Source organism: Vidua macroura, chromosome 3 (genome assembly GCF_024509145.1).
Source record: "Vidua macroura isolate BioBank_ID:100142 chromosome 3, ASM2450914v1, whole genome shotgun sequence".
Taxonomy (NCBI): domain Eukaryota; kingdom Metazoa; phylum Chordata; class Aves; order Passeriformes; family Viduidae; genus Vidua; species Vidua macroura.
The window spans coordinates 82,284,501-82,303,905 of NC_071573.1; the positions used below are offsets into that span (position 1 = coordinate 82,284,501).

Genomic DNA, 19,405 nt, shown 5'->3' on the forward strand with positions numbered 1-19,405 from the left:
GAACAAAATTTGCTTTCTAGAGAAGTGTCTTTCTGTGGATAGTATCAGTCCTCACTATTTTTTTTTTTTTTTTTTGTAATCAGTTTGAATGAGTTTTAGAAATTTTTTGTTAGGACTGTAACTAAGCTATTACCCAAATACATCAGAGTAATGTATTTTAATGTATCAGTCCCATGCAATCCTGCGAGAAGCATTAAGTACATTCAGAAATACTACACTGCACTACATCTGATCTTAGCCAAAAAGCCAAGAAACAGTTCTAGGCCCAGTAACTACTCTTACCCTAACTTACTGAAACATAGCCAAGTGATCATCTCCAAAGCATTATCTCACGAACAGCTAGGAGAAAATGTAATTACTACTACCTGTAAATATCCAGTTGTGATCCCCACAATCAAAGCCTATAGCAGTAGCACGACATTACAGCCATTTATTATTACTGCTCTTCCAACACACAGTTTAACACCAACACTACAAATGCTGCATTATCTGATTACTACAATTAACATTCTACTAAAACAAAAAAGTATTCCCCTCTAGCAGGAGGCTATCACTGAACTGGAATACAGATTATTCCCTATCCATCAGTCAAGGAATCTATTTAGTAGTACTGAGTCACAGTAGATACAAAACAATCCACACCTATACCCATCTTTATGTAAGGTGTATTTGCTAAGAACAGAAAAGAAAGTAATACTATTATACATTCAAAACAGTATCTTGACATTAAGTATCTTGACATTTTCAGCAAAACATGTTTCAAGTATTGCCTTCCCTAAAACAAATATTTGCAAGCAAATGCTCCAACATGGAAAATAAGAACTGTTACAACTCAGATTATCCTCCACAAATATCTCAGCAAGAAGCATTTGCTCATGAGATATGTGGGCAAAAAAATTTCTCAGTATGATAAACTCTGGTGCTCTCTTTATTGTTAGAATTTCACAATACAGGTTTGGACTGTGGCAGATGACCTCCATCAAGCAGCTTCTAGGCATAGTTAAGATGCTGAAGCCAAGGACCATCCCCAGTAATCAATCTGGACAAGGTCATCTTCATCTTGAAGGCAACAGATTTTAGCAATCTGGACATGGTCAGGCAGTGTCAGTTGCCTGAAGGTCAGAGGGCATTAATAAATCCTACACAGGCCCCAATAACAGCAAAAAGCACAAACCCAGAGATCAGTTCAATACTCTTTGTTACGAAAGTTGTAAGACCCTCTCCTCTAAAAGCTTCTCAGATACAACTAGGCCAAGAAAACAGTAGTTTCTGATTAGTCCAAACTAGACTCAAATGGCTTTCCTGTAATACTAGACTACAAAGATGTATTTTATTAACAGCTTTTTCAATATTTGCAGATCTTAATTTGGTGGGGGGGGGGGGGGGGAAGTTGCCAATTATGTTCCTGAACAGCTTTGAAATTTAACTGTTAGAATCAAAACTATACCAATCCCTACTTGTATTATAGATTCCATGGATTTTTAACTTTCTGTACAAAGGGACCCCAAAATCATGCAGTGAAGATCTAAACTTTTCTTTCAGGATACCATTTTGAATTTTTCTTTCCCATTGTCTTCCTCAGAGTTACATCTCACTGCCCCATTCTTAAATCTAGCATTTTCATAATCATAGAAAAATCATTAGCCTGATGCACAGGTACCTCTTCTATAGTCATCTTCAACCAAAAATTACTAAAAACCTACACAACAAAAAGTAAGTTTCATAGAAATATGACCACTGGCAAACATTCATCCCAGCATACAGTGATGGAAGACACACACATTTTAATGTCTGGCACTTGAGCTTGAATGCAAACATCACCTACCCCCTAAGCCAGGCTTTGCTGGGTGACAAATAGCTTGTAAGAGAGTTACTGACCTGAGTGCCCCAAGCAACCATTGTCACATCATTGCCTGTCTGCAGCACCTCAGCTTGAGACAGTGGAATGTTGTAGGGTTCTACAGGAACTTGTTCCACTGAGAAAATAGAAAGAGGGGAGAATAAGTATTAGATTCCTTTATTAGTCAATATTATCCCATAAAAACATACATTAAAATTTTTCTTCACTCTTAAAGCCATCTAAAATAATAGACTAAAATTACACTGAATATGTTACTGGTGCCCAGTGACAGGATGAGGAGCGATGACCCTCAACAAAAACAGAAAAAGCTTCACCTCAATATGAGGAAGAACTTTATGTTGAGAGTGGCAGAGCACTGAACAGGCTGCCCAGGGAGGCTGTGGGGTCTCCCTCTCTGGAGAAATTCAAAACCCACCTGAATGTGTTCCTGTGTCACTTGCTCTAGGTAACTCTGCCTTGGCAGACGGGTTGGACTGGATGATCTCCATAGGTCCCTTCCATCCCTAACAATTGTGTGATTTTATTAGCATTAGACCAAAATAACTGAGTATTAGCATTCATTTCAAATGTTCAATTCAAATTCTTCTTAATTAGACTGTTACAAATATGTTCAGTGTAGAGTTTAATTTATGTTACATACCACAACAAGATTATGCATATATACACATGCAAAGGATAGTAGTAAGTTCTGGTGTACATCAAGTCAAAATATCAGCATCAGATTTGGAAATGGACACTGCTACAGTTGATAAAAAACCTCAAGTAACCACTAATCCATCAGAATCCTTAATTATTCTAGTAATCATCAGAAGAGTCTTGAAATTATACTTTAATACTCAGACAAGAAGTATCATCTGTGCCAGCATCCTCCTGATGCTCCAAATACGGTGCTCTGCAGTTTTATGTTTAAATTGAGGTAAAAGGTTTTCAGAACCTACATAGGGAATGCCAGCAAGAACTTCTGATTATAGCAGTTTTAAATAAGTCTAAATACTTTTCCTTTTAAAAATGTTACCTAGACACCAAAGATACACCACAATTCAAGAGAGAAGGCAAGAATTAGGCATTTAGTCTTCTCCTAAGACATTTAACGCAGCTCCATTCAAGACTCATTTACCAATGCTGGTTTTGAATCAGTGCTCCAATGCACTATACATTGCATATATGGGTTAAATGACTAAAACTATGATTAAAGACATCCATATATCATATTTTAGAAGAAATACTGGTTTTGATCTAAAGATGAACTTGTCTATGCACCAGCAAGTCAAATAATACTTCTTGAAACATATTCTAGTGATAAGTAGAAAAAATAGAAATCTTCTAAATACACAGAAACAATTTATAAAGAAAACACTCTGCCTTTTTAACTTATTTCATGGCTCATAAAATACTTATTGAGTTCCTGCTGAACAAAATTGCTTCTTGAAGTAACAATAAGAATCTCCCTGAGTGATACCAATAGTGAAGTGGTTAGTATTTTTCCTTCACTGTTATGGTAGACACAACAAAAGTAGAATTACCTAGGTTTTTTCCTGGCTTACAAGTTCCAAATGTGACTTCAAAAAATGAAGTAGCAAATAATTTTCAATCCTGGCAGACAATTTTCTTTTTTCTTGTTGATAATGATCTATAAATACCACGTATATCACAGAATCACAGAATGGCTGAGGTAGGAAGTGACCTCTGGAGATCACCTAGTCCAAGCATCCTGCTTTGTAATAATTTCTTCGAACAAGTGGCTAGAAAAAATAGGGCTGGGAAAGAAAGGGACAGAAGTGCACATCCAGCAGTTGCTCACTGCACATTAGTGGCAGACCAGGTTTCTACGGATTTCACACATTGTACAACCCTCAGGCAACAGAAAGAGATCCTGAAAGATAATGGAACCCACAACTACACTAATTGGCATTGCATGACTGCTTTTGTCATGAAATGGTCACCTACATGAAACCTGGAGAACAAGAAACTTTAAAAGATACCATGGGACCTTCGAGTGGAAACCCAGGATACTGACATGAATGAGAAGGTTTTGAAGGGAGTGGGATGAAGCAGAGGAAGAACTGGAAGGTGTACATGATACAGAAATAAAAGCTTTTTCTCTATGCAATGGTTTTATCCACTTAGGGAAATGAAATATAACATACAATTACACAAATTAACTAATTTCTTACTACAGCTGAACCATTCTGCAACAAAATGTCCATTAAATGAGCTCATCTATCATACCTGACAATTTAAAATGGAAAATTCAGCTTGTCAAAAATTTATAGGAAAGTCCAATGTAGAAGGATTTTTCTTGATTGCCTTTGCAAAAACTCCCTTCCCAACTAATATAGATGAAAAATAGCATACGGAATTATTCTATTAATATTCTTTCAAAATAATTATCTAATCCAGGATAACAATGTTTACATACAAAGCAGTCTGTTCATCTATTACTAAAGCAATAAAGTATTTGAAATCAAATGTTTCAAACACAGATTTCAAACACAGCAATTAACAAAAAGTTGTAATTATCAGTGAAAAGGGGCCATGACAATTTTAAGAGGTTACAACATCTGTTGCATTTTCTAAAGGAGCAGTCTGAACAGCAGAAATAAAATACATGTTTTCTCATCCTACCTGCCTTGTCTCTATAACAACCACTGATGCAAGTTGTATTTATTCCTACACCACCGATGTCATATATAGTACAATTAAATGAAACTGAAAAGGTCAGAAAACATCAGAGTAGGTTCTCCACAAGATGTCTAAACCTGATAATGTCAAGGTGACTCATCTTCTCCTTTGATTCATAACCATTATGTTCTCTTGACACTGCACAGGCTGTTAACACTTTTTATAAATCAAAACCTCCTTTTCCTTTTTAATTCAGATATTTTCTTAGTAGCTCTGACATTTAGGGGGATGTCACTATGGCACCTTCAGTAACATTATGATCTCATAAATTAAATAGCAAGAGAATTCTCTCTTCTCACTGTACTTGCATATTGAACTCTAGATTTTTACTCAGAAATGTTTACATTTCTTTGCTCCCTCCTAATATAATTGAAGGAAAATTAACATACACAATATTTCTGATAAACACTTGTATGGTTACGTGAAAGAAGACAGCATCTGCTCCTTGAAGGGTGTCTAGACAAGGATCTTTACAACGTAAAAGAGGATAACAGGAAGAGAGAAAAGCCATGGGGAAGAACACACAGGGACACAAACCTTACCACAAAGGTTGAGGGTTGCAGTTACAAGAACTCAGTCCCATTTATTGATAAGGGTATGGGGAATATGGGAGTGTTTCTTTCAAAAAAACTATCTGATGGGATGATAAAAAAAAGGAGAAGCTATAAACAAAATATGCAGACATATACCTGAAGACAAATGTAACTAAGACAAGAAATAAACCTTGTCAGGAACACTCAGAGAAGGTAATAAATTTTTGGTGGTTGGAATGGAGCGGGAATGGGATTTTTGTCATTATTTTAGTTTGATTTTTTTTTTTTTTTTTGCTTGCTTGCTTGTTTAAACAAAGCATTATTAGCTTCAGGCCACCTGAATAAGGAAATATAGCCTGTCTTTTAAAGACTATCCCACCTACGGTTTCTTTTCAGCTGTAATTTCAAATATATCAACAACTCTGAACAAAATATCACAGACAAATATTTAGAGGACTCATAGGAAGAAAGAGAAGTCCATTAGAGGAAAATGACAAGACTCAAAAGCCTACATTAATTTTACAGATAGAAAATCTTCTTTCTCATTAATATCCTCAATACCTTAATTTTTCAACTAAGTCCCTACACACCCACTGTAACATCAGTCACAAAGCTCTCTGAACAAACATGTCTATTCACAAGAAGCTAAAGCAAAAAAAAATAGCTATGGTAGGGGCAATATAATTTCATTATTCAATGACTGAGCCATCATCATAGAAATAAAGAAAATTATTTTCATCTGGAACAACGAGATCCCAAATCTTAGGTGAAGCATTATACCATGCTAAAAAGGAAAAAAATAAAGATAAATTAAGTAATAGAGGAGAACTGATACCATTTGGGTTTTGTTTTGGAAAGCCTGCATGTTCCCAACCTTCAGAAGATCCTGTACTGTTTTGAGACACTAATGGAAAGACACAATAAATACATAGTTCAAGCTTACTGTCTAAGTCAATTTCTGAACCTCTACGATTTTCTTTCTCCTGCTAGAACCAACACACTCACATGGGGTATTGTAAAAATTTCCTCTAGGAAACACAAGAAAGTCACATTTTTAAAACCCTTCTTTCCACCATTTATCTTATTCTTGTTTACCAGCCAGGCTTGTGTCTCATTGCTGCTGCATCTTGATCTTATCAATTATGTTGGCCCTGGTCCATTTCTGAATTCACCAGGCCACCTGGTTTCTATGGTGGAATTACCAGAAATCCTGACTGTGGCCAGGAGAATAAGAATGAACTCTAAGAGAGATCAATTTTATAGAAGAAACTCCCAGACAGCAGTCTTCTAGTCCTGGCTCACCCAACCCACAAAGGATAGTAAAGATGACAAACTGATGATAACACAAAGAAAGTTTACAACAAAAATAAACAGAACATAAAAAGCAATCCTTTAGTAAAATATTCCTGCTTTACATTGTAGAAATAATAAAATATCTATGTAGATGAAAGAAGTTACCTGTTACAATCATCCCTGTCATACGTACATATAGTACATTTGTTGATGCAAATGTATTATAAATTTCAACTTACATCACTAAACTGATATTCTTAGAAATTATAAGACAAAAAATATTGGTAAAGTCTCTCTTAGCCATCAGATTAGAGGAGGAAATCACCGTCTTTCAGAAATTACCAACGACAGCAATGTTGTAGCCTGTTACTGACCAGCACATACATCACATTAAACACTATTTCAGCACATCTTTACTCAAGATATCCATCACAAGCCTGATTTATGTTCAATAAATGATCCAGCAGTTGCTTTACAAGTCATTTCCTCAAACACAAAAACCTCCCTATATTCTCAAAAGCTGTGTGATACTGATGTGCGGCCTTTTATGCCAACATGAAAGCAAGTATTTTATTAACTCTAAAGTCTATACTTGTGACTTGTAAATACTGGGGGGAAGGGGGAGAAATAAAGGCCTACTCAGACTCAAGTTAATTTCTCAAACTACTTCTTCTAAATGAATGGACAGAGACCTTTTAGTTGAATTTTAGTAAGCCCTCAAAACACACTGAACTTAAGGAATGCAATACCCTATGGATACATCACACCCACCACACTAAAAATAGCTGCACTTTTAAATTTACATTGGTAATGGGATTTCTGGGCCTTTTTTGAAAATATAAAAGCAAATAAGCAGTTTTACCAGTAAATATCCTATTGGATCCTGAATAATACTATTATTTTTTTGTAGTTTTGATGTCTGTTTTCTAAATTTTCCCCTTATTACTGTCTTTCTAGGATGAGGATAAATTTACTGACAAAATGGATGCACTGATGGAAAAGGCCCAAAGCAAAATAGAAACATTTTGTCTGTAACTCAAATTCAGCCAACACAGAGTCAACTTATAAACTGGACTGATGGATCAAGCACAGTTTGCATATAAAGCCACAGGACAGGGAAATGCTACGGGTAGGTCAGGGCTTCAGTTCTATTTTATCAGTTGCTCATCCTATTTTTCTGCCTGTCTCCACATGCAAAATTTTTAATCTGTTTTCATGTGTTCTGTGACAGAACACATCTGTTCTGTCAAGTTTCTCTAGTCCAAAGAAGTAACAAGCTAATTTTTAGAACCAATTCAAACATCATCATTGTCAAGTTCCACTGTTCCAATACATTACACACAACTGAGAGTTGTTAAAACTACTCTGAACCAGAAAGTTCACTATGACTAAAAACAAAGTAATGGCAATCACATTTCCTTTCAAAGAAGGTTGAAAGCTAAATGAGGAGATTTTGAAGATTCTTAGAAATTAAGCATTTCAAAGAAATTTTAACTTTGAGAAAATGGTGATGGTGGGGCTCAGTTCTTTAGGAAAAATAAAAACTGATCTGGAAACTTATTTTTAGTATTTAGAGTTACCACAAGAAAGCAGTTCAAATTCTGCCAAATTTATATCGGAATTTGATAAAGAATAATGCCTCTTAGTTTTACTTCTTTTGTTAATCTTAGGCTGTAAAGCATTCCACTTCCAAAGCTAAATGAGCATAAATCAGATGGTAAATATTCTTATATATTATTCTATAAATTATCTTTGCAGTCAAACTTCGAGAATTTATTCAGCTTTCAAAATTCCTCTAAAATCCCAACCCACAACATAGCTAGAGCCCAAACAATAGTCAAGACTTCTTCTGAAGCATTGTTTTAGCTGTGACTACTAACATATAAGTGCAAAAAACCCCAAACATTGTTGCTTTATTGGAAAATACAACATACAAATCTTTACCTGCAGCTCTGTAAAGTATTTTAGGTTCAAAGAATATGCATGGATTTTTGTCCTCTATGCATGACAGCAGCAATCCTTTGGCCTGCAGAGGACTCCGTGGAATAACAACCTGTAAAAATATGTTTAAGCAGTTTAGTTAAAATAGCAATTCTGCTAGAAACTTCCTCAATAATACTTAAAACTAAGCAATTATTTGCTTTAAATAAATCTACATACAGATTGAGCTGTTCTTACAAAGTGAATTGACATCAGTGCTACATTATTAAAGCACACTCCAAATTTTGAATTTTATTTTGTTCATTGATGAAGTTTTAATAGTTCCCCTCTATACAGTGATTTAAATACTAAGGTACTGTGCTCAGATAAGATACAACTAACATCTTAACAGTAACATTTGAGGTAAAAAGGAATAGAAAAATGTCAGTCAGATTAATATACATATATACATAAACTTAGTAAAATTAACATAGATGTACAACAAAAAAAAAACCCACAGCTGACTGATCCTCAGTTACTTGGGTAAAGATTCATCAGAACAGACCTTAAAGGTATTCAGGCTTATTCCAGTAAGTTTTGAAGGCTACAAAACGAAATAGTTACTTAAAGCTGACTTTCTTTGCTTATGGTGGAAGCTTTTGTTCATTTTGGAAATAAGTAACCAATAAATACCTTAAATCATTATCAAGCAAAAAAAAACTAAGGCAGGCCTCCAGATGTAATCCAAAAACTTGGAAGGAAACACTATAATTCATTTGCCAATAAAAGAGTTAACTTTGGATGATCTAAGAGAATTTCAATTATGAAAAGAAAATTACCAAATTATAGCAGTTTAAATGAAAATAGAAAACCCAAGAGCCAAATTCCCTCAAATCAGAAGAACCAATTAATTTCCATCCCAGAGACCTCAAAGAACTGGAATATGCAGCATGAAGTCTATCAGCAAACACTTTTATAGCTGTTAAGTTAGAAGTCACTGAAAACATTAGTTCCAGCATTTAAAAAAAAAAATTAACTACAGCCATGGCTTCAAAATATGTTTTGAAAGTAATATCATTTGTTTACATAAAAATAATATAAAAGAGTGAAAACACAACCTAAATCTCCTATTACATGAAATTGACTTGAGAAGTGCTTTTTCCAAACAAGGAAGAAGCAGTTTATTAATATTTCACCAAAGCATTTGGTAACAGACACATGGGAAATTACCCACGGATGTCACTAGTACAGCTCCTTAGGTATGAATCATTTTTAGGACAGACTTTATTTACCTTATTCATTCACGATGTTAAGTCAGAACATGGTGATGAAGACTATTCCAAAGCTGGAAGTCACTACACTAGAGAAGATGATACTAAAAAGACCCAGTTTACAAAAACAAACTGAAAAATACATATTGAAAGTCACATGTTTAAGGACTACATTTTTGTTACAGCTTTAGAACTCAGGAGTAGAAATTCAGATGTGAATTTATTATCTGCTCAAGAGATGACTAGCATACTATGCAGTTAAGCCCTAAAAAAAAAAAAAGTAACAACATAGCCAAGGAACTGTTAGTGCTATTGTAAAAATCGCTGCTAGAAACTCAAGTGGAATACTTAATGATTCTTTCAACCCTTTGAAAAGAAAATGAATGAAACAGATGTCAAAAGAGCTCCAGATACTGCTAACATTTCTTTGATACTTTGATTTCTTTAGTCTAGCAAAACAAAGACTAAAGAGAATACAAGTGTTTTAGGATATAAACGGGACAGTGAAGGACAGAAAAATATACAAGTTAGTCAAGAACAAATTTAGGCTGGAAATGAAAAAGAACGCTTCTAACCATGAGAGAAGATATTGATACAATGGAATGCAGAGAATCAATATTAATGTCTTCTGTGTACACCCTCACAACAGTGGACAGAAGATAGAACCATCCAGTAGTGTTCTCAAACCCTAATAAGCTTTGCCTAAGTACCAATCACCACAATCCTTCCCCTGAATAACCAAAGATGTACAAATCCCCGTTGGCTTGAGCAATCCAAACTCTACCTGCCACTTAAGAAAAACATAAAATAAAAAGCTAGAAGCCTTTCATAAAGTTTAATAAGAGGGTTGTTTTGAAAGCCACTCTTTCCAAAGATCAAACCCTACCCTTCTCAGCATGTAAGACATTGACTTTCCTCCTGTAATATGGAGAAAGTATACTTAGTTATGGGACATTTGAAAATGCCTCTGAAATAACAGTTCATTTTAACTTCTTGATTTCTATTTTAAGGGCCAGGATTATTCACAAACACCTGCAATCTTGAAACATTATGAACTGTACCAACAAACAGCTTTGAAAAAAATATTAAAGGAATAACATTGTTTTCAAAAGCAATAATATTCAAAAGATAAGAGTCTAAAACACTTCTCTGTACACAAAAAACTAGAAGATTGCTCCATCAGTTCCACAGAATTCATGTGCCTTTACCTTTAACTGACATGACAGATCTTAGTGGTAGCAACCTATTTTAGCATTTTACCCAAGGAAAAGTGAAAGAAAGTGAAAAACCAACACAAAGATCAGAGATGGGAACAAAGAAATTATATTACATAGAGTGACTAAACAAAATTCTGACTTACTAACTTGTTGATAAGACTAGCCATCAGTCTAGGTAGTTGGTATGAATCAGAAAGAGTATTAATCACCAGAGTGGACCACTAAACCTCATCCCTTGGTTTAGTATATTAAAATTTGAGATTGACCTACAAGATCAGCAGAAATTAGCTGGACCTGGAGTCAGTATTTTAATTATCTAAGCTATGTTTTGCTTTCATACAATAATAAACTACTTTAGTTTTAAACAAGCTCTAGAAAACATTTGATTCAATAAACTGTCAAAAGATTTGTAGATTGCTTTTGTCTAAATCAGAAAATACTTTCAAGTTCAGAAGAGGACATCAAATACCATAAAGAACACCCAAAGACAAGAATGTATCTCATTCCTCAAATAAATAAATAAACTGTGAATAATACAGGGTTTTTTATTTAAGAGAAGAACAAGTAGGAGAAATGGCTATGGCCTCCCTGTAGATGAGTAATATCTGAAGCTTTAGGACACGAAAATCATACAGAGACAACAGTATAAATAGCAGATAAACAATGAACATGTGTCTTTAGAATACAAATACTGGTTCTGCCTACATCTTCCACATTCATCTGCCATGAGTCATTGCTCAATGGACTGGATGCCACCTAACCCAGAAGTACAAGTTCACAGACAAAAATTTGGTCAGGAAAAAATGGAGAGCCTGACAAACAGTGCTCTCTTGATCTGAGATGACCAGATCCTGCACTTCACTTTCCCTAAGAAAGTTATCCACCTAAGCACTAAGTGTCTTCACTTCAAGGGAAGCCACCATCTCAGGCAGAAAGCTTGCCTGAAGTTCTCACTCACTGAATCACCAAGCAGTTGAGTCTGGCAAGGACCTCCAGACAGTTTGTGCCTGCTGTCCACCACTGTCTTTCATATAAATTAATTCAATAATGCACTTAAGAGAGATGCAGAAATTAAAAAATAAATAAATGAAAAGGAAAGCACTACTTATTAAGTGTTAGTTTTAGGTTCTCTACCATACTGTATATAAAACTATGTAAAATATGTGTTTGTAGCTCAAAAAACAGACAAAGTGTTATGTGTACTAAAGATTGCTTCAATAATGGCTATAAATTTTCAAACATTTAACACAGTTTAGGTTTTCTGATAGTTCTTAATTAACATATTCAGGTATTTTGTTGTGGATTGACATCTACTCTTCTTCCCCTGTCTGCACCCAGACTCACTGCTAGTCAGGTCCATTATAAAATGAACAAACAAAAAAAAATAATCTTCATAAAACAAGAGTTACTATACCTTTATTCCTGGACAGTGAGCAAAGAAGGCTTCTGGACTTTGAGAGTGATATAGTGCACCATGACCCACACAACCCCATGGTGCTCTAATGGTGAGGTTTCCACAATTGAATAGATCTCCAGAGCGGTAACGGTATTTTGCTGCTTCATTAACAATCTGGGAAGATTTATATACAGAAGTAACATTCACTCCAATACCTCTACTTATGCATCAAGACACTTCAATACATGCAATGTAACTTCATCATCTCTTCCATGCATGGGATTCAGAGGATGAAATTAGAAGCAAAGGAATACTGTAAGTCAGAACAAAGAAAAACTTTTTCCAAGGCAAATAAACCAATAATTTATTGTGTTCAAATTAGATGCCTAAGCCTCAGGGGTAGCCTTATAACCCAGTTGTTTCATCATTCTATACTGTCAATCAGCCCTGTCCAGATCTGTACTTTGTTCTGTGGACATATGGCCAGCTGCAGCTGTATGCAGAAATGAGACTGTGATCAGAAGACATAGGCTTTTGAATTTATGGCTGCTGAAGCCAACACAGCCACAAAACCAAAAATCAAAACAAACAGACATTTGCCTCAAACCAGATCTTTAATTTCCATTATTTAATAAGCCTTCAAATTGGCCATGGTACAGTTTACTGTTTACAGTACAGCACTAGCACTGTTTGCAGTTTATGCCTGTTTACCTAAAGCATGCATAAATATTAGTAATGCAGCTGTGGTTATATTTGCAAAAATTACATATTCAAACCAAGTACTTATGCTAACAGAAGAGTAATTTAAACAGTTGTAAGATTTATTTTAACCACTCTCAAATTTATTAGTACTAACCTGATCAAATGCTGGAAAAATGTAATCTGCAAATTGAATTTCTGCAATGGCTGTAGCTCCTGTAACAGCAATTCCAATACCAAAGCCAACAATTCCTTGTTCACATAAAGGGGTGTTGAAAACTCTGTCTTTACCTATATTAAAAAAAAAAAAACCAAACAAAAAAAAAAAAAAAAAAAAAAAAAAAAAAAAAAAAAAAAAAAAAAAAAGAAACACAATTCCTTTAATACAACCAGCTCTAAGTGGAAAATATTGTCCCAGAAATATTTTACTTATAAGTAAGTCACATACAATTAAGCACATGGCTGTTTAGATGGGCTTTTTTACATGTAGCAACAATAATCATCCATTACATTACTTTAACTTGTAACAACTTAGAGAAAGAAAAGGAGAAACTAAATGAAAGCTAAGAACAGTCTCTGTAACTTACAACGTTCTGAACACTTGAAGGAAAATTTGTTCTGACACAGTCACACTTAAAACACGCATAACCCCCATGCTTATATGGGAGTGAACAATACTTACAAGCATTTTTTCAAGTTTACAATAAAAGTAGATGTTGTTTCTTCCTTTTTTTTCCAGGCACTCACAAGTAACTGTCCCTACTCAAAGGCAGCCAGATGTCCAGGAGCACCTGTACAAAAGCACACTGCCTCTTGTCCACACTCCCCAGCAGCAGTGCCCAGCCTTACCACTCTTCTCTACCAAGGTAAGGCTGCATTCACGTAAGTTGCTTTGTCTCCAAGGAACTGCAGTTCCTGCTACAAACCCAAAACATTTGATTTCATCTCTTCCCTATGGGAGTGCAAAAGGTTACTTTAGTCCTGACATATTTCTGTGCCATAGTAATTTCAGATCCCAAATATGCATCAATCTAATAGATGGTTGCACACAAAATTGTTCAGTTCATGAAATTAAAAACAAGAAGGAGTAGGAAGAAGATTAAACACCACTACTAATATCCTGTAAAAGACATATTTACAATATTTGCCAGCAGTACTTTTCTGCCAAGGGAGTACAGCAGAAAAATCTCAGTCTGCTATTAAATCTTCCCTTTAGAACACTGGGTAGACAGTAGGTTTCTATAGGAATCCATCATGCATGAAAATGCCAAGACTTTAAATGGGATGGAAAAAATGTGCACGGTGCACACCAGTGGCTATGAAATAAATTAAACAATAACAAAATAACCATGAAACAACTAACCAAAAAAAAAGACTAAACTAGTAAGTGGGAAAGCTGTTACCATGAGGACTTCTAATTTCAATATCTCTAAGTTCAACTACAAAAAGGAAAGCTAACAGAAGTTTTCAGAAAGTGAAGATTAGGGAAAAACCATTGTCCAAGGCTATATTTGTAATATACTAAAGGGAGGTATGTTTTACAAATGTTTAAAGGACACATCTTTCATTTTCACATGTCACCCAGTACACCACTCTCACCTCTTGTATCCTGTCCATATGCATGCATGTATATATATATATATATATATATATATATATATATATATCAGTGAATACATTTTTGGCTCTCTCTCTGCTTTCCTTTTTTTTTCCCTCCACCAGGAACATTCATTTAAAGCAAGTAAAAAAAGAAATGCCATCAAATGATATTACAATATTGCTGGCATCAGTGAGGCTACACAAGCCAACATCAAGTCCAAAGAGCTGCCACAATTGCTGGACACACCATGATTTCTCATACAAGACAGTGGAAACAAAGAGAATCCAAGATTAATTCTTCCCCTAGAGGGACTCTTTACTGTGTAAATTGTTCTCATTCCTGAAGGAACTGTAATCTCAGTTCCTATATTGCATTCACTGGTGCACTCTCTCCGTTAACAGACATCATGGCCAAAAAAAAAGGAAAATAAACTTCCTATGTAAACGTGTAGCTGTCCCAGGCCTTACCACCACAACTGTGAAGGTGCAGAAGCCCTGTACACACATCCATCCGTAACACCATAAACACTTGGTAAACACTTCCTTCCCTCCCTTTTATTTATCTAGCACACCATGAATTAGCCATCTTGATTCCCTTCTCTTGCACTGACACAATTAATTTTAACTTAAAACAAATCTTATTTTAATAAACTAAAAATGTATTAACATTATGAAGACATATGGTAATGTTTGTGATTTTCTTTCTACTTTCCTGCTTCTTATAAGTCCATTGGCAGATCACTATTTTTCACTTCACTTGCTTACAGGATATTTTGATCTAAGGCTTATAGCTTACTTAACCTTATTCTTTATTAACAGATTTTTCAGAGTACACTGAAATAGCCTAATACACAGGTTCCATAAATAAATAACCCTCATACAAAAATTGGAATGTATTTGAACAATCCTGTAAAATGAGCTTTTAACTAATAATTGATACAAACTTGAAAATTAATTCTTTAATATCAATTTAGGGTGGTGAATTAATTTAAAAGCATGTTAACCCCACCACACTACCATGTAACACTAGAATTCAAAATATAAAATACATCCTAATAAAACTGCTGAAATACTAATGAAATATTAAATGAGAGGTATCACGTTGCTATCAATGGAGTATGATGAAATAAATGAAGTGAAAATCATTAAAGCAAAAGTGAAATGTAACAAGACAGCTGTAATGTGAGGAGTGTGAAGCACCTAATTTGGAGTTTCAGGATTAAAGGTACAATTCTGAAGCACCATGACTTAAAACAGAAAAAAGTGAGCTAGGGAATTCAATTAATGAAATTTATTACTCAGGAATGGTTTTGATTGTAATATTAAAGCAATAATACTGGCCTCTTAAAAACAAATCCTAAAGTACTTCACTGTATATTAGATCAGAAAACAACTCCAGGCAGAGTTTCGAGGGGTAGGGCTTTCTTTATAAAATCTAGTCCCTTATGACAAAAAGACACACACATTGTTAGGATAAAACAAATATATTAATTTCCCCAAACATTAAAAATTGTATGGTGTTGCTTCAACCTTCTATTTTTATTGATACAATATGAAAATCATTACTAAAACTAACACAAAATATTTAAATATTTAGTATTTAAATGCATTAAGCCTATGTATGTTTATCTAGTTTATTTCATATTTTTTTATTTTTTACTTTCTTTCAAAACAGGAAAAGGAAGTCCATTTCAACAAACCACCATCCACACCATCCTCTGCAAACCAGCTGAGTCAGATTTCAGCTGAAATCTGACTGAAGCACACAAACAACCCAGAGATACCTTGTGTTTCCATATTTCATTTCCTTACCAACAAAGAAACACTTCCTAAAATGTGTTCTTCTATGATTTGCGTCAGCCACACAGCTCAAAACAAACTAACACCAACTCAAGGAGCTGACTTGTCAGCCCAGGTGAAAGTAGCACCTCTGCATTTTCTGGAGCCAGGTGCGTCAGCCTCTGCAGGAAGATGTTACACTGGTGTGCATTTCAATTAACCTGCCTGGCTTTATAAACATCCCTGGTTTCAGCCATCTGAACAGGTCAGTGCCCTTTGCCAGCTACTGAAGGAAGCAACATGGCAAACAGGGAGGGTTACGTGAAAAAAAAAGGATGATTCTTCTCATCTCTCCATCCCAACAACTCAGGAGTAAGACTAGATGCATGTTAAGGAAGGAAAAAAACACTCTAGAAGTCTTCCCTAACAAGGAAAATCTGAAATTATGAAGAACAAACATTAAAGAACAAAGCAATATTCAGTTCAATTAGACTTAAATAAAAAATGAGTGATCTTTGTGATTTTCAGAACAAAGAGTACCCCATGATTGTTCAAATTACCACTGACCCTTTGTGTAAGAGACAAAAGCTTTAAGGCAGTCTCATAGTCATCTCCTTGTTCGCCAAGAATAAAGAGTTTCATAGCAACCTAACAGAACATGTTTACAAACATTCGTAGTCGATTATTGTGCATTAATGTTTTGGCTGCTTCATCTTTATTTGTTCCAAGCCATCAGGAAGAAAATATTTCAGGATTCAGTAACTGCAACAAGTCATGTTCCTGTCTTAATTTAACTTCAAAAATGAGATATTCAAACAATATTAAATCTCTTATAATGTTAACACACCACCCAATGCTCCAACTCTGAGTAATTTCATATCATTCTGCATGAGTCCACCCTGGACCATTTGGGTGGTTTAAGGAGTACTGCTGGTGATTTAGCCAAAAGAGAACTGTGCTTTGTTTTCAAAATACTTCTACATCACTGGCATTAAAAAAATGCATAATGCATCCTAAAAGATGTCAGTACTGAGCAGTATTAACAATATATATGGACAGCATTTTATTTGTCCCAATGATCTCACTAACTTCCATTTAAAACACCCATAAGAAGTCAAATAGAAAAGTTTAAGAAGCTAAATATATTAGGAGTTCAACCGAAGCAGTCAGGCTGCACACGCAGAGAGGACGGGAAAGAAAAGATGAGCTTTTTGGGTACTCACCAGGGACTTTGTGTAGAAAATTCAAACAGGAATTACTGATTTCCAATCAGTCCTGCCTTTAAAGACCTTTTTTAAACTTAAAATATGTAGGATTTTTCATAGATGTACTTCTACATCAGTCTACTAACTTTATTTCTTAAAATAATTAACACAATCTATCCAACATTTAAGCTTCTTGGTCCCACCAACCCTTTTAAGCCCCATTTTACAACTGGTGACACTTGTAGTCTTCCATTTCTCTGATACTGTACAAGAGGGCAAGCCAAACAGTAAGTAAATTTACTCAGCTCTTTTGGAACTCCTGGGTTAACAAAAAGTAGTTATACTAACTTATTCATTTTAATAATTTTGTTCTACCATTTTTTCTACTGATAACCCAGTCACGGTTCTCCAGCTTTAAAAAAATAGGCCCTAAAGGGAATACCAGTAAATATACATTAACTTTACACCTGAATATAGACATTTCAAAGCTACTTGTCCAAAGCAGGGCTTCAGGCTCACTGACACAGAGATGGCTTAACTCTCAGTCTTGAAACCTTGCACACTAACATGCTGCGTTGTTTAAAAAGCTGCTTTTCCCAGAGCTATCCATGTTACAACACATTATTTCACCTAACTGATGAAAAGTGGTTATATCAAATGAAAAGGATTTCACATGCAAGTAGCTTTTAACTTCTGAAGGTGACTTTTACCTACTGTACATAGAATAACAACTTACAGAATTTAGCTATACTCCTCTCCTGTTCTTCCCCAACCCTGTTTCCTGCAAAAGCCAGGAACATTTGTGTGTGCCCAAACATTCATAACAGGCTTCAAGGACCCAGCCATGCCTCTGGCATAACTCAGCCAGCCCCAGGGCTGAGTGACAAGGTCTCAGCCCTCAGTCAAACCAGTGTAAAGTCTCAAGTCAAGTGCAGTGAGTTGGTCTGTTAATAGGAGAAATACGTGCATCCACACACACTGTGTATACGCCACCTATGCCTTCAAAACAATTTCAACATTTAGTTACCTTGAATTAAAAAGTCATTCAATTTTTGATTATTTAGCAACTAAGTACATCACATTCCCATCATATTTTCCATAAATATTCCAAAATGTCACATTATGGCAGTAAGATACAAAAGTTTGTAAAAAAAACCTACTGCCAAAATCTGTGAGCAACTGACAACAGGGTCAGAAATGAGATTTGCGTGCACTAATCTAAATTAGCTTCTTCCTATTTTGCTGCTGCAAAATCCACTATCATGCTCTATTTTGCAACAAAGTAGCTGACTTCCTATTCTAGTTTTAGACAGAAGTTTTTAGACAGAAGTTTTAAAGATTAAATGACAGATAAGTCTTTCTTACTTGGTTTCACTTGTTCACAGGAGTCCTAATTATGCTTCATTATTTGGGGCAAAATAAGAAAATCCCACCAAAAAATGCATTCTTCTGAACTACTTGTCACCACTGCGTTGCCCAAAGTAAAGGACACATGTTCTGCCTGGTAACTGGTAAGAACAGGAATTCTTCACCAGTTTATCATATATGCTGCTGACATATTCAACACTTTAGAAAAGCACTTCAAGTAATTTGGAAATTAGGAACAGCTGAGAGATATATTTTCCTTTTAAGTCTCCCCAAGTTACTAAATCATACATTTGAAGAAACATGAATTGAACTAGTAGTTCTAGCTCAAAGTGTTCTTAACAAGTCATTCTTTGACCTAAGATGAAGCATTTTTCTTCTAAGAGCTTATTAGACCACAACTACACTTTTACCTCCTCTCCCACAAGATTCCCTCAGGAGAAAAGCCTGTTTACTGCATTTCCATTTAACCCTCACTCTCATAGACTATAAATAGTTGCAGTCAGGAGAACTGCTGAAGTACAAAGAAAAGGTTACCATAGACAGAAATTCTTATAATCTGCACAGTTACTAAATTTCAGGTTT

At 35.1% G+C, this 19,405-nt stretch overlaps 1 protein-coding gene across 3 annotated transcripts in view; it reads right to left on the reverse strand.

Moving 5' to 3' along the window:
* BCKDHB (branched chain keto acid dehydrogenase E1 subunit beta) overlaps positions 1–19,405 on the reverse strand; it is a 110,627-nt gene that overhangs the window by 74,956 nt on the left and 16,266 nt on the right. For all 3 annotated transcript variants that reach the window (XM_053974128.1, XM_053974130.1, XM_053974129.1), the window contains exons 4-7: positions 13,030–13,163; positions 12,192–12,347; positions 8,314–8,422; positions 1,879–1,976 (exon numbers count right to left, since the gene is read on the reverse strand). In XM_053974128.1, the coding sequence (XP_053830103.1) occupies positions 1,879–1,976; positions 8,314–8,422; positions 12,192–12,347; positions 13,030–13,163 (497 nt within the window). The remainder of the gene's footprint in view (positions 1–1,878; positions 1,977–8,313; positions 8,423–12,191; positions 12,348–13,029; positions 13,164–19,405) is intronic.